The 16,471-nt window shown below is 33.6% G+C and overlaps 1 protein-coding gene across 5 annotated transcripts in view; it reads left to right on the top strand.

Moving 5' to 3' along the window:
- The window catches only part of PCLO (piccolo presynaptic cytomatrix protein), a 391,109-nt gene that overhangs the window by 270,280 nt on the left and 104,358 nt on the right, over window positions 1-16,471 (top strand). For 4 of the 5 annotated variants that reach the window (XM_073898726.1, XM_073898725.1, XM_025872800.2 and 1 more), the window contains exon 10: window positions 12,720-12,845. In XM_073898726.1, the coding sequence (XP_073754827.1) occupies window positions 12,720-12,845 (126 nt within the window). Of the gene's footprint in view, window positions 1-12,719; window positions 12,846-15,864; window positions 15,923-16,471 lie in introns of those variants that run through there. The other variant, XM_073898728.1, reaches the window with a different exon arrangement.

The following is a 16,471-nucleotide window of genomic DNA, read 5'->3' as shown; positions in this document are numbered from 1 at the left end:
AGAGAATTGCTATTTTAACAACACTGAACAATCCCATCCATGAACATGTAATATTTCTTCATTTACTTATATCTTCTCTAATATTTTTCAGTAAAGTTTTATAGTTTTCAGTGTATAAGACTAGCATTTCTTTTGTTAAATATCTCCTAAATTATTCTATTCTTTTTGTTGCTATTATAAATGGAGTTGTTTTCTTAATTTCAATTTGGGCTATTCACTGCAATTTTATAGAAATACAATTGATTTTTGTATATTGATCTTTTAGCTTATAATCTTGCTAATGTTGTTTTTAGTTCTGTTAGATTTTTTTTGTGGAATCATTAAGATTTTCTAAGGATGCAAGCTCATGTCATCTACAAATAAAGACAGTTTTACTTCTTCCATCCCAATTAGGGCTGCTTAATTTTTTTCCTTATTGCACTTGCTAAAACTTGCTGTACAATGTTGAACTGAATAATGAGAGTAGACATCCTTGCTTTATTCCTAAAGAATGTTAGTGTCTAATTGTAATGAGAATGCAGGGACTCTGCCCCAAACCTGCCATAGAAATCCTTCCTCTCCCCGCCCCCTTCTTTAATACTCACTGGAAGAGATATTTTGGCCTAACATTTTAAAAAGCTGAGCAGAAATGTTTCAGAACAACTTTAAAAGCCAACAACAGTTAGTGAACCTTAACTTTAATTTTTTAAATAAAATTGGATTGTAGAGATGAGAGTTACAGGAGAAAGTGTAACTGTCATCCCGAGACAATGTGTGTTCCGTCCTAACTGCTGGAACTTGAACAGGTCCTACAAAGTGAACCTTGACAAAGAAATTTCTCCCTTCTCATTCAGGATGATTTTTTCAATTTCATTCTCATTTTAAGAGTGCAGTTATATAAATACAATTTCTCATTGTAAGAGTGCAGTTATATATGATACAAGTTCTCATTGTAAGCCTCTCAAATTATTTTTAGGGACAAACTGAGTATAAACCTATAGACACAAGTGTGCCTGGGTGGCTCAGTCAATTAAATGGCCGACTCTTGATTTCAGCTCAGGTCATGATCTCAGGGTCCTGGGGTTGAGCCTTGCATCAGACTCCATGCTTAGCGGGGAGTCTGCTTGAGAATTCTCTCTCTCTCCCTCAAACTCTGCCCCTCTCCACCCCACATGAATTCTCTCTCTCTCTCTCTCTGACTCTTTCTCTCCAACAAATAAATCTTAAAAAAAAAAAAAAACCTATAGACATAAAATGCAGATCAGGTTGAATCTCTTCTAAAACTCACAACTTCTGCCTGGTAAATTTTAATGAAAGCTTGCACTTGTTTCCTGAGTAACAAAGGAAGTGTTTATTGTCCAGGCCAGTTCCACATCAACATCATCACTTCTCCTGACATCTGTCAGGATAAATATTGCTTGTACAATTCTGTTCCTGCTAAGGAAGTGCTTTTGCCTCTAACTAGAGGTTGGTTAGCACATTATTCTATACACTCTTCATAAAATTAAATTAAAGGAATTGATGTTTGACTCCATGAGAAGAAGGTGAAGACATTCAAGATATTTAACCTTAGAGAAGAGGAGGACAAACAGTAATGTTAATGTGAAATTTAAGGGTGTAAATCAGAAGTGAACGTGAATTGGCTACAGGTAAATGGGCAATAAGAAATGAAATTCGATTAAAGGAGTAAGGATTTATATTGATCACCTAGGATATTTTCTTGACAATTAGAGTCATGGCAGAAGAATTTAGAAAGAACAAGGATGTAGGAGTCATGAAAAAAAAAAATGGCCTCAAATCTTAACTTCTTTCCATGCTGGACAATGTGGAAAAGTTTCTAAATTTTCTTAGTCTCAGCCTCTTTGTCCTGAGATGATATGGATAGTACCTAACATAAGAAGTTGTAGAGATAATTTTTAATGTAAAAAAAAAAGTTTAAGACACTAGAAGAAACTCTTCCTATTTTTGCCTCTATCCCTGAAGATGATACGAAAGAGTTTGAGAAAAATCAAATAATATATTAAATATAAAAAAAATATTGGCACAAGGTACGGAAACCAAACAGAATTCATACAAAGTCATGTATTTTGAGATATTTGACAGTTAAAAGTTCAACAGATATGATGTAATAGAAAATTGGATGATAATAAAGAAAAAGCAACTCTCTTTTTGTTTAAAGCACAATCTCAATGGAATGTTTTTGAATATTCATAGCTGGTCACCTAGCAACGTGTAACACTTCTTGTTCTTTTCAGGAAGTAGTAAGAATTTTTTAAATACAATAATGAAAATAACCAAAATAACTATATTAGATAACTCTTTAGTGAAAAGTATCTCCTAAAATATATTGGAAGATAGAAGCTGTTGACTCTGTTGAATACTTCCTTCGCCAATAGCAAATTGATTTTGATGAGAACTGGTTTAGACTGTAGTGCAGACATAGTCTGGACGCCTGGATTTTATTTTTCTGTCTAAGTGACTCAGCAAATTCAGAACTTCTCTTACCTAATCAGTTTTTCAACTCTTCCCAAAACTTGTGGTAATTCTAGCTATTATTATGCTACCAGGCATGTGCGTACTTTGTTCTTTATAGATTTGCATACCCAGCTATAAGTATTAATCCAATTACATATTCATTTAACAGATACAGATGCAGGTCATATTTGTAACACAAATGCAAAAATACAAAAATGATTAAAACCGTAATACTAAAAAAGTAACAATTTCTTCTTTGTCATGTTTGTTAAAGATATAAGATGGTATAAACATTTATGCATCAGTAAAAAATAAAAATTATATTACACAAAACTCACATCAGGTAATCAATTTAATCAATTCCCGCTACTGATTAAATGGTGATTTAACTGACCTGACTGAGAATTGCTAGTTCCCAACATATTTCTTCTATCCTGATGGATTCTTCCTTTAATGGCATAATTGCAATCCCTCTCATCACTCTCCTCTCTACAAGTAAACAGGGAAAGGAAGGGCTGGATGTGCTGTTCTCAAACCCATTCCTTCTGATTCCAAACCAGATGCACTGGTGCTAACCAGATAGGAGATGCCTTGCTAGTCACTCATTTGGAGCAAGAGTGTGGGCTTCACTCTAGCTCTGCCATATTATTAGGTGTTGCCTTGAGCGCTTAGCTTCGTAAAGCCTCATTTCCCTGATGTATAAACACAGGGGGCTTTGTTTGTTTTTTCTTTTTCTTTTAACATCCAAAGAGATAATGTAATTTTTAAGGCATTTTCTAAGAATAGAATCCAATACAATTAAATTATTTTAACACCCTTATCATTGATGCATTAGCCCCACGGGGCGGGGGGGGGGGGGGTAGCTGTTTTAGTATTTATCCATTCAATATTCATCCAATTATGTATTGAGTGTTGCCTAGATGCTGTATGCTTCCTACACATATTATAGCAGAATCCAGCATTGCAGAACTGATCACAGAGCTCTTCCTCTGTTTTTGTGGGACAAAAGGTAATTTTTTCACGGCCTACCTTCCCTTTCATTCCTGCCTTCTGTCACTGCTCATTCACTGTGGTGACTACTATAAACACAAATGTTCCACAAGTTTTGCTACCAAGATAAAGTCCATCTATATTGTGTGCACAGAAAACTCAGGATACAACTTTTAGCTTTGTATTAATTTTCTAGTGATGTGTAACAAATTACCACAAATGTAATGGCTTAAAGGAGCACACATTTAATATCTCACAGTTTTCTTGGGTCACCAATCCAGGCACAGCTTAACTAGGATCTCTGGTCAGGATCTCACAGTGCTGCAGTCTGCATGTTGGCTGAGCTGCGTTCCATTGGGAATATTCTTCCAAGCTCCTGTGGTTATTGGCAGCATTCACTTCCTTCCATTATGGAACTAGGCTCCCTGTTTTCTCCCTGGCTGTCAGCCAGGCCACTCTCCGCATCTAGAGGCTCCTCAGCATCTTTCCCTGTGGTGCTTTCTCCTAACCTCTCACACATGGCGGGTTACTTCTTCAGGGCCAGCAGAAAACTCTCATCTTCGTTGGCTAAGATAATACAATCATGGTAGTAACTATCACATTACCTTGTCAGATCCTATTGGTTAGAACTAAATCACACGTTCCTCCTGCCCTCAAGGGAGGAGGTTCTTCCAGAAGTGACTCACTGGGAGTCACGATAGATGATGTCTGCCACAATCTTCTGTTATCTCCAGAAGTACAAAAGGAATGCTTATTGCTAAGTTTTGAATTGCAATAGTATTTTTCTTCCTACTTATCTTTTATTAAATAAGACTGGCTCTTATTTTGAAAAGCTCATCATAGCATTACAGTAATATAAGTTTAAACTGTTCTATTTCCATTGGCAATATAGGGTTACATGAGTATCTTGCAATATAACAATTTTCTTTTACACACATAGTCAATGACCCCACTCCCAGACCTGGGCTGTCATCATGTGATCAATATCTAAACAACTAAATATTAAGGCCATATCTATAGAGGTGCCTGTGTGGCTCAGTCAGTTAAGCTTCTGCCTTCAGCTCAGGTTATGGTCTGGGGATCCTGGGATGGAGCCCTGCATCAGGCTCCCTGATCAGCAAGGAGCCTGCTTCTTCTCCCTCTCCCTGCCCCCACCTCATGCTCGTTCTATCTCTCTCTCTTTCAAATAAATAAAAGTCTTAAAAAACAAAGGCCAAATCTATAAATTGACCCTACCTTTTAACTTTGTAACATCCAATTTCATATCAAAGAATTATTTCATTTTGGTCCCTAAGTACTGCTAAATGAATTAAGTTTATTTTTAATTTCCTTTTATAGGAGTATCATGCAAACATCTCAGATTTGGTCTCTCTGATTATAATTTTGCATATGCCTTAAATAAGCTAAAATAAAGAAATAAATCCATGTGTTATTGAATGAATGAAGCATGATTTTTTTTAGTACGGCAGTCCTGGGAAATTTTCTTGGTGGGAATTGTTTCTGAAGTATTTCAGGAGAAAGAAATCCTATGCACCTTTAATAAAATTACTTTCCTGGTGTACAAAATATCTTTTATTTGAAAGATGTTGTTCAACAAAGCCTGACTTCCAGTGTCTTTTGATAATTACTTGTGACTTTTTTACATCTATCTATATACATAATGTTTTATATACACGTGTTTGTGTACATATTTGGAAGATATGTGTCGGGTTATTCCTAGAAAGTTTATTGTAAGCTCTAAGGAGTGACTGTGGGAACATCTGAAACATCAGCGGCCTTCCTGTTCTCTAGCTGTTGAACGCAATGGCATGGTAGGAACAGGATCCCATCATCTCCTGGGCAGGGCATCGATAAGGAGATATGAAAGAAAGTAACCCTCAACTCCCCTTCCTGCCTCGGGTGATTGTAAGTGCAGACATCCCGTTCCTCCCTTATCCCATAACCCCCTCCTTGTGTGCCTGCGCACAGAGGAGGGTACAGGCCTGCTTTCTGGCTTCAAGATAATTGCCATCTCTTTGTATTCCCTCCCCATGCTTTGATACATCTGTCCTTGCTTTGCTGATAAAAAACAAAATAAAATTTATGTGCAGAATTCAGCTGCTGCTACTCTCCCTTATAGAGGCAGCCCTGTATGACCCCTCAGATTGGTATCTGAGAGCATTATTTCAGTGCACGACGACAGATATGTCTGTATATATACGTATATATATATAATGTTTTATATACGTATCTGTATGTGTGTATATATGGAAGATGTGTGTATGTGTGTCTTCCTTATTTCTGATACCAATGGCCATTTCAGTCATATGGCCCAACTTGGGCCCATCTCTTCTAGTATGGTGTAAGTATGAATAGCCTTTTATACATGCTTTTGGGTAGCATTTTATCTTAGTATTAGTCTTATTACATTAGAAAAGAAGAATGCAAACTTTTGTTCATGGAAATGTGACAAAAAATGTTCTCTCTGAATCCTTCATGTATGTAAAGGGTATGTATTTAAAACTAGGCAAAAGAATGCTACAGAACAATTGACTGGATTAGAAAAAGCTAATGGGAATAGTTGAGTATATAATTTGTATACTGAGGTTTAGAGTCAGATTAGATTTTGTATTAAGGTGATGTTTCCATTTTGATGCTGCTGGAAACAGTCAAGTAGGGATTGCTATTAAGGCAACTGATATGTGTTGTTTTGTAGGAATGTTTTTCTCATAAAGAACAAAAATTAGTAAAAATAAAGAAAAATGGTGAAGTAATGAAATATTTTTTGGGTCTTTATGTTCAAGTATTAATGAATTAATGTAGCATTTGATAGGAACACAAAGGAGAAATTACTATGGGTTTTTTTAATATAAGTTGATATATTTTCCTAAATATTTATATAGATAATTTATAACCTAGAAATTAGTAGTTGAAAGAATATAAAAATAAACTTTCACAGTCTCACTCAGGAGTATAATTAATGTATAAACTATAAAAATATATTTAATTGAACTATCCTTTGGGGACTTTTCCATTATCTTTAGTACTTTATTAGCATTAATATTTATATAGATAATCTTTCTTCTTCAGCCCAGCTAATGACATGACTAAATTGCAGTATATCATTATTCTGTGATAACTTTATTGTGAATAATAAACTCCATTGATTTAAGGACTACTATTCATAAGATAGTGTGTTCATGGATAAAATTTTGCTTTTCCTTGATGCTTAGATGTAGCATGTGATAGTGTCAAAATGAACCAAGTATTTTAATTTTGTCTAAACTTAATGTTCCAATAGTTACATCATAAATATTTCATATATTAAGATGAAAATAAAAACATTTTTGTAATACTCTATGTAACATGTTAATAAGCATATAAAATTAAAGTAGATTTAAACTTTAAATTTAAATGCAAATATAGATTGTCTCCTTAATATGCTCATGTTTATTTGATACACAGCTTATTTTATTTGTTTTTTTATTTCAGCTTTATTGAGGTATAATGGACTTATAAATTTGTAAGATATGTAGTGTGTACACCATGGTGATTTGATTTACATATATATTGTGAAAGGATCCCCCCCATCTAGTTAATTAAAACATCCATCACCTCATGTATTTATCTTCTGTGTGTGTGTGTGTGTGTGTGTGTGTGTTTGTATAAGAACATTTAATTTCTACTCCCAGCAAATTTCACTTACACAGTACAGTGTTACAACCATAGTCACAATGTTTTATAGTAGATCCTCAGACCTTTTTCATTTTATAGCTAAAAGTTTGTACCCTCTTACCAATCTCTCCTTATTTGCCCAACTCACAGCCCCTGGCAACCAGTTTTCTACTCTGTTTCTAGGAGTTTTACTTTTTCCCCATACATATATGTAATACCATGCAGCATTTGTCTTTGTCTGGTTTATTTCACTAAGCATAATGCCCCCAAGGGCTATCCATGTTGTCCCAAATGGCAGGATTTCCTTCATTCTCATGACTCAATAATATTCCATTGTGTATATATGTATATATATATACATATATACACAATGGAATATTATATATATTTATACATACATACATATATATACACCTTCTTTATCTAGTCATCCATCAATGAACACTTGAGTTGTTCCCATATTTTGGCTATTGTGAATGCTGTAATGAACATGGTAGTGCAGATATCTCTTTGAATCCTGTTTCTTTTCCTTTGGATAGACAACCAGAACTGGGATTGCTGGATCATATGGTAGTTTTATTTTTAATTTTTTGGCGAAGCTCCACACAGTTCTCCATAGTGGCCGTAAACAATTTACATTCCTACCAGCACATCAGTGCACCAGGATTCCCTTTTCTCTACATCTTTGTCAACACTTGTTATCTCTTATATTTTTGATAAAGGAGAAGGAAGGGAACAATGAAGGGGGCGGAAATCGGAGGGGGAGCCGAACCATGAGAGACTATGGACTCTGATAATAACCGTTCTAACAGATGTGTGGTAATATCTCATTTTGGTTTTGATTTGCATTTCCCTGATGGTTAGTGATGTTGAGCACATTTTCATGTACCTTTTGGCCATTTGTATGTCTTTTTGGAAAATTGCCTATTTAGTTTCTCTTCATATTTTTAAATCAGATTGTTTGCTGTTGCGTTGTATGAGTTCTATAAATACGTTTATATTTTTATATTAACCCCTTATGAGAAATGATTTGTAATGTTTTTCCATTCTATAGGATACCTTTCATTTTGATAGTATCTCATGAATCCCTTAATCTGTTTTCACTCTTCTTCATTCTTTTTTCTCTTTGCTCCTTTTCTTAGATGACTTCCACTGCTCTGTTTTTGAGTTAACTCATCATTTCTTCCAGTTCTCTGATCTGATATTGAACCCCCGTATGAAGTTTGCAGTTCATATATTTTATTCTTCAGTTCTGTGATTTCCATTTGGTACTTTCTAATATATTCTGTTTGTTGAAATTTTCACTTTGTTCATGCATTGTTCTGCTAACCTCAGTGAACATCATTATAACCATTATTTTGAACTTTCTATCAAATAACTTCTCTCTACTTCATTAAGGTCCTTTTCTGGAATTTTATCTTGTTCTCTTGTTTGGAACATATCCCTCTGTTACTTCAATTGTTTTAACTCTCTCTGTTGGTTTCTAAGCATTAGATAAAACAGTCACCTCTCCTAGTCTTGATGCAGTGGTTTCGTGTAGGAGATAAGCATTATGATTCAGCCTGGTCTGAGCTTTTGTTGTCTCTCAAACCTTAGTGATTGTCCAAGCTGCCTTCTTTGTTCTTAATGGCTCCCAGTAGTTGAAGGTATGCCAGAACCTGTTTTTATGTGATTTTGTTTTTGTTTTTGTTTTTTTTTCTCATTGACCAATATGTAGGAGTCATTCAGCTAGTTTCTGGATTTTTTTCAGAGGGAATTGCTCCACGTGTAGCTGTAGATTCGGTGTGTCCATGGGACGAGGTGAGTTCAGGAGCCTCCTATGTTGCCATCCTGGCCTGGAACATTAAAAGTGAATACATAATAGTATATTTACCACATAATTATAATGAAGACTTAAAAAGACTGGTATATTTAAATTATAATCCTAAGGTTATTAAGGTAATATTTTTTCTTAATGATTTTGCTACATCCATCATTGAACTTCTCTTTTTTTAAAAATATTCTCTACATACTTTAAAGGATTCTGAAAGTTAGATTTTTCTATAAGACTTCTTCAACAACATCTCTGCTTATATGTTGTGAAATTACTGTAACTTTTGAGAATCTTTTATTAAAGCTTCTTTGTTCTCTTTGGTAACTACTTGTCTCTCTAACCTGCTGCACTGTGTTTACTTGAGCAAAACCACTGTATTTTCAAGACATCTAACTAAGGAAGCATTTTATTAATGTTTTTAGATAGAATATAAACAGAGAGGCAAAAGGAATTTATGTCGATAAAAATTTGTCAAAAGTTGAAAAACAGTGATAATATAAACATCACTTATCAAGGAACATTCAGATATAGGCCTTTCAGTTAAAAATTAATGTTGCTTCTTGAATTTACCAAATCTTTTATTGAATTCTGCAGTTTAGATTTGAGTTGGGGTGTTTTATTTTTATAGAAATATTTTTGTTTAATTTAATTTTATGCATTTAATACATAAAATATCAAAGTGCAACTATAGAAATATGAAATCAAAATGTCCAGATTTAAATAATTAGAAATCATGTAAATGAACTTTATATTCATTATGTCGAAGCTAGAATACATGTAACTACTGTAAAATAAGCAAAAAACTGTTATACTTTCTGAGTCTTTTTATTTTCTATCATTCTATTTTATCATAAATTTTAATATTTCTATGCTACTTTGTTGTATACAAAGTATACAACAGCAACCACAACGATATCAACCAGAGCAACAGTAATTCTTGAAAATTTACTATGTGCTTGAAGTGGCTTCTTTACACGGAAAATTTCATTTCTCACAGTATTGTCATAACTGTATATTACTTTCATTTTTACCTAAGATAGATACTGAGGCATATAACATGTATTTAGGAAGTGTTTTGAGTATTAGAATTCAGTAGTATGAAGCTGTATTTTACAAAATTAAATAAGTATTGTGTTGTGCTACTTTATTAAGATGGATATAATTGTAATTTCTTTCCACTGATTCTTTACTACAAGGTTTTAGAGTGTCTTCAGTCACCAAAAATCAAATGGTACTAAGGATCCAACTACTTAACTCTTAAGACAATTTCATCTACAGAATGAAACTATAACTTAATCATTAAAAATAATCACTTACACCAATTAGTAGAATTCAGAGTTCCACAACTACTCTTTTAGCTACACCTTTACAAGGTGTAACAATTCCATGTGTAGATCCTTAAGCATATGGCTGTGCCCTATAATATATAGTGCTGAAATTTTTTTCGTGGGCTATGTTTACATTCTCTCTTTTAAGCTTAAAAAGAAATAATTAAAACCAAATGCCCTGGAGCACCTGGGTGGCTCAGTCGTTAAGCATCTGCCATTGGCTCAGGTCATGGTCCCAGGGTCCTGGGATCGAGCCCCCGCATCAGGCTCCCTGCTCTGCAGGAAGCCTGCTTCTCCCTCTTCCACTCCCCCTGCTTGTGTTGCCTCTCTCACTGTGTCTCTTTCTGTCAAATAAATAAATAAAATCTTTAAAAAAATAAATAAATAAATAAAACCAAATGCCCTGAGCACTCTACTGTACCCTCCTGTACTCGCCTATACTCTGGCATTGTGATAAATTTTGATGTAAGCCATGATCTTGAACATATGCCTATCCACGAAGGACATGTCCTAAATCATCTTTTAGGATCTGAGACTGACCACGTCTTAAAATTGATATGACTACACTGACCACTTTAGAAATTCAGTATCTCTGTGTGTTTTATGAGAAGTTTAACAAGTGGTAAATTACAGCTCTAAGTGATTCAATCATGGAGAGTGAAACCAAATCTCTAAGAAACTATTTTTATTTTTTACAGATCAATTCCATGAAATAACCCTTTAATTATCGCCAGCTATTTTAAAATCCTCATTTTGTAATTTCCAGAATGTCCTTCGCACACTAAAATATAGGCTAGACTAATTGGATGAAGCTGGCTAAGAACTTTTCTTCATCTTTCACCCTTTATTTGTATCTGGATCATTCCTGGTGAATCCCTAAAGCCTACTGTCTAAGAAATCAACCGTTTCTACACAGGCTTAGTTGAAACCAGGTCATGTACTAGATGATGTTCTGTATTCACCCAGTTATATTCAATGTGTATCATAAATTAATCTCTACTCATAGTGGTAGCAATGGACCAAGAAACTGGTGACAGAAAAGCTCCACAAGTGGGGCCAGAGAAAGCCAGTATCTTATTTAACTCTGACCCCTTGACAACAGCAGGAAACTGAGACATGTACAGTTAATTCCTCTTTGTTTCATTTTTGTTTTGAGGTAAATCTTCAGATGTGGTCAGTCTCAGATCCCAAAAGATGATTTATGGCATTTCCTTACCACTTACCCTGGTTAAAAAAGTAGAAAGAGGGAGTCAAATAGTAGGGAAGGAGAGAAAGAAAAGAGGGTAAATACAAGGAAGGAAGAGATGAAGAAAAGGAGAGAGGAAATTCCTTTGGAACCATCATATAACCTGAGAATGGTGTTTTACCAAAATATACAAGGTAGATGACAGAAGGATTCCATAATCCAGTGTTACTGGTTATTGAATGTTTGTACTGTGTTGATGCTGACTACAGGGATTGTTTTTGAAGAGTAAAGTGGGAAGGGAACAGAATCTACAAGAGAGCTGACTCTTAAAATTCAGAGATTTTGAAAGAGTTGAAAATGGTACTTCAATCAGTGAATGGAAACAATCTTAATTTAAAGAAATAACTATCTTCATTTAAGAAGAATAATTCTGCTTTTTTAAAATACTTTTATTTTTAAATATCCTTGGCATTGGGAAAAATATATATCTGGTGCTATATATATATTTATATTTATATATATTTGCTAATTTTTAGATGATTAAAAAGAAAATATAAACTTAAAACATCAATAGTTCATTTCTATCTCAATTAGTTTTCACATAATCATTCTCCAGCTTTTTCTGCATGTGGTTATTTACAGAAAAATTTGTTCTATCAAATAAAAAAGTTTACTAAGTTGTTCATCAGTCAAGAATAATTTTATTGGGCTTCGCAGTAGTTGCCACGCAAATGCACAATGTTAGTTGATCAGTTAAAGCTAAAAAGTGTATCGTAATTCACAAGTTTTGATCATGTTATCATTTTGTCATTTGCAATCACATGCTTGGATTGTGTCTTCTCAACTTATGATAGCCATTACTGCCTTTTTAAGTGAAATGCTCCTCAATTTCATAAGTGAACTGTAGGCTCTGGAGTTTCTTATAGTGGGAACATCTTCATACAATATTTTTACAAAGTATCTGGTCAAAAATGGACAAAGATATTTGTATCATAGCTTGGTGATATGGCTGAATCAAAGAATTATTTTTTTTGTATCAGGTAATTCATTATAGAGTCTACCAAAATCTCAGAATGTCCTATTTCATATCAACTATTACTGAATTCAGAATAATATCCTTCTGTTATTAGTGTCCAGTCCCAGCATTCATGTTGTAGATAGCTTCTGGGTACGAGAGCCCACTTTTTTTTTTTTTTTTTTTTTTACCAGAGCCAACTCTTTGTGCACCTTATAACTTCTGATAACTGTTGTCCCTTTAAATTACGACTAATAATTTGCTAATTTTCCAATACAGGTAATGGATTAGGAATTAGAATTGTGGGTGGTAAAGAAATCCCTGGACATAATGGAGAAATTGGAGCCTATATTGCCAAAATTCTTCCTGGAGGAAGTGCAGAACAGACAGGGAAACTTATAGAAGGTAAGAATAAGGATTTCATAGTAAATTAAAATGAATGTACTCCTATTAAGTATATTTTAATTTCATATGCAAGTTTCCTCTTTATTTACTGTCTAGGTAAACCTCTCTTCTTATAGTTAATTATGAAATTTTAGTGTAGTAATATAAAAGAAAATGTGTTCACAGTTATATTCATTTTATTTTCACTTGCATTGTCCTTTTGGCTGTTGGTTTGCTATGGGATTATGTTGTTTAAGAAACACTAATTAGTCAATATTGTTTACTGACTTGGGCAGTATTATTAAAAAAAAACACTTTCATCATTGGGATTAGTTTTTTATAAATACTAAAAAAATTATATTGAAATCAGAACTGTAAAATACCAGATGATTTAGTACACACTAAAGTCAGGTCAGCAAACCATGAACAGCCCACAGGCCAAATCTATCTGCTGCTTGTTTCTGTAAACAATGTTTTATTGGAACACAGCGAGGATCATCGATTTACATGTTGAACATGGGTATTTTCCCACTACAATAACAGAACTGTGTTCATGACAGAGACTAACTGGTCTATAAAGACTAAAATATGTACTCTGTGGTTCTTTACAGAAAAAATTTGCCAACTCCTGTGCTAGGTTACTGTCTACTTCTAGATACTATATACCTTATTACATCAAAAGCATTTTAAAATAATGGACTTTACAGATGTATCTAAAGGGCCATAAAAATATATTTTATCACTTTCTTTCAAATCTTATAAGATGCTTGATTCTCAAAATGCATAATGATTATTTTCACTTGTTAATTAAATGTCATTCGCATTTTCCAAACTCTAACATATAGTTTACAAGTTTTCAATGATATTGCTTATGATGAATATTTTTTATCACAAAATAGCCTCAACCTATCATTTTATTTTATTTAAATACTTATTTGGAAGGTGTTTTTCTGTCATTTCATAGTTTTATAAAATGCTGCCCATTGCTTAACATTTTAATTATGCTAAAATGATTCACTGTCATTTTCTTAAATGTTTTGGAACCCACCGAAAAAGTCCCTGTATATTTTGATAGACTATTAGAATAAATAAACTTGGGGCATTACTGATTCATCACAGCGTTCTACTGGAGCCCACTTGTACCAACTCACTAAGATAGGCTCTTTCCAACTTCACATTGAATGGTGTCACTTTGATGGTTTGAATTGGTCATGGTGGGAGTATTTACAAAGTGGAAATAGATAAATGTGATAAATTGGGCCTATTTTGTTTGTTTATTTGCTTGTTGGTTTTCAGAATGCCAGTTTACCAGGACATTGCCTAATATGTAACCGAAAGCATATTATTAAAAATATTCTAATGTCATGCATAAAATGGAAATGTAGGAGAATTAACCAGATATCTAAAAGAAGATAGTCTTGATCCCAGGGTCTTAGGATCGAGCCCGGCATCGGGCTCCCTGCTTGGCGGGAAGTGTGCTTCTCCCTCTCCTGCTCCCCCTGCTTGTACTCCTTCTCTCGCTGTGTCTCTCTCTGTCAAATAAATAAATAAAATCTTAAAAAAAAAAAAAATAAAATAAAAGAAGATAAAGACTATGAACCAAGATATAACAATTATGAACAGAACACTGGGTCTATATGGAGTTTCTATGACTATACTCCTACCACTCCTACTGCTAATCCTTAGGTGTTGCAGTCTACTTAAGCTATAGAAATAGAGACGATTTTTTAAAAATAGAGACCATTTTTAAGAATGGGAGTGATATGATCATTTTCATACAGCATACTCCAGAAGGAAATGTATATACTATTTTTATTTTAAAACAAAAAATTGCAGCAACTGTTTGTGTTACGGTTTTGCAAAGATACTTGAAGAAAGAAACCCTTCTCTGTATTTACACCATGGAAATTGGGAAATACTACAAATCAGGATGATTTGAAAAACAGTTTCAATGAAGCATACTGTTATGAAATGATACTCTTTGTACTTGATAGCCTATGTAGCCATTCTTAAGTTCATAAATTTAAATTTAAAAAAATAGATATAATAACATATTAATTCAAGAGAGAAAACTGAAATGAACCTAAAATTTTACATGCTCCATTTCTCATTGTTTTTGGAAGAAGTAGTCTTACAGTCTGCCTATTTGGTTTGAGCAGGAAATCGTTAAAGCTACATGCATATTATTTAAGATTTTATTTTAATTATTCATTTAGTGATTCTCCCAAAGATTTGCCAAAATGTCAAACCAGACCTTTCCGTGCACACAGATCCTCTGGTTGGAGTCCAGTTCTTGTAAAATGCATACCTGTTATTTGTTATTTATGATTTCTATCTTTGCTTTATTTACTGTTGCAATACAGATCTTTAATAAAACACTTGGTAGTATTTCTTTCTGTTAGCCTTGTGATGCTGTCTTGGTTCAATATTTAGATCCTGTTTTTGAAACATTAAATATTTTAAGGAGTTACTTTAACATACAAACCATCCACAAGGCTATACCTATGTCTTGTGCCACCAGGCTAAAATGATAAAAGTTCATTCCCTTCATATGCAAAGATGAACTGACTAGAAGGCCATCAGTCCAAATGGGAATCCGCAAGGACTCACCTTGTTTGACCTGTATATTTTCAGGATATATATGTTTATGTATATGTATTTATATTTACATAGTTTTTGTTTTGTCTGTAACTATGTGCTTTATTCACACATGGTGTCCTTAGAGCCCTCGCCTTCAATCTTTGATAGATTATCATAAAATTTCAGAGCAGTAGATTGGTTAAAACACAACTCTGATTTTTATGCCTGAGGTAAGGCATCACTATGACAATACCAAGTATATATCACTGGAGTCTTGTGGTTTTTTTAATAATTAAAATTTTGCATGACCATCATAAAATTTTATTTATTGAAGGCAATAAAGATGGCTAATTTGCCATTAGTTTAAAATTAATTCTTTTCTAAGGGAAAATTGTATGTATATGAATAAATAGATAAAATATGTGTTTGTGTGTATGTAACTGTATATCTCCATCTGTAGAATGAATTCCAAGTAGACTTAGGAATTGATTTGACGTCTTCCAAGTGTGTCTTTCTGCATTTCTGAATACAAAAGTGTGTACACTGAGCCTTTATGATTTAAAATTGTTGATTGAAAGCATGAATGACATTTGGTTGATCATAGAATTCTTAGACTGTATTTTTTCCCACTCGATACAATGAAGCTCTTGCTAAAAAAAAGAGGTTGACTTTACTGTTTTTTCTAAATTTGGTTATTTCTCCTACAGTAGGCTTTTCATACTCATCAGTGTCTCACATGCTTACGCTCTTGTAGCATTCAGTGCCATGGATTCTGATTGTGTTGACTTTTGGAAGAGCAAGCGTATTTCCAGATTTCGTCTAGCTTTTTATTCTCTGCATTTGTGCATTTAAAACATACTGACCAATCATGTAGGTTTTCCAATGCTCATAAGCCAAGTGCTATTCTGAAAGTACTGACTTATGTAATGAAGGGAAAAAAGCCCCCCTATACTTACTGAAGAAGATTTTTATTCATTGTTTTTTGAAAAATCTTTCTGAACAAGGTTGTCTATTTTGTTAAATGATGTGTTTCTGAATGCTGATAGTTAGCAATAATTAGTATTGCA

This window comes from Callorhinus ursinus, unplaced genomic scaffold (assembly GCF_003265705.2).
Source record: "Callorhinus ursinus isolate GAN/ISIS: 27379988/994484 unplaced genomic scaffold, GSC_fseal_2.0 scaffold12, whole genome shotgun sequence".
In the NCBI taxonomy this organism is placed as follows: domain Eukaryota; kingdom Metazoa; phylum Chordata; class Mammalia; order Carnivora; family Otariidae; genus Callorhinus; species Callorhinus ursinus.
Note: the sequence above shows the minus strand (reverse complement) of the source record. Positions and strands in the feature narration are given on the sequence as shown.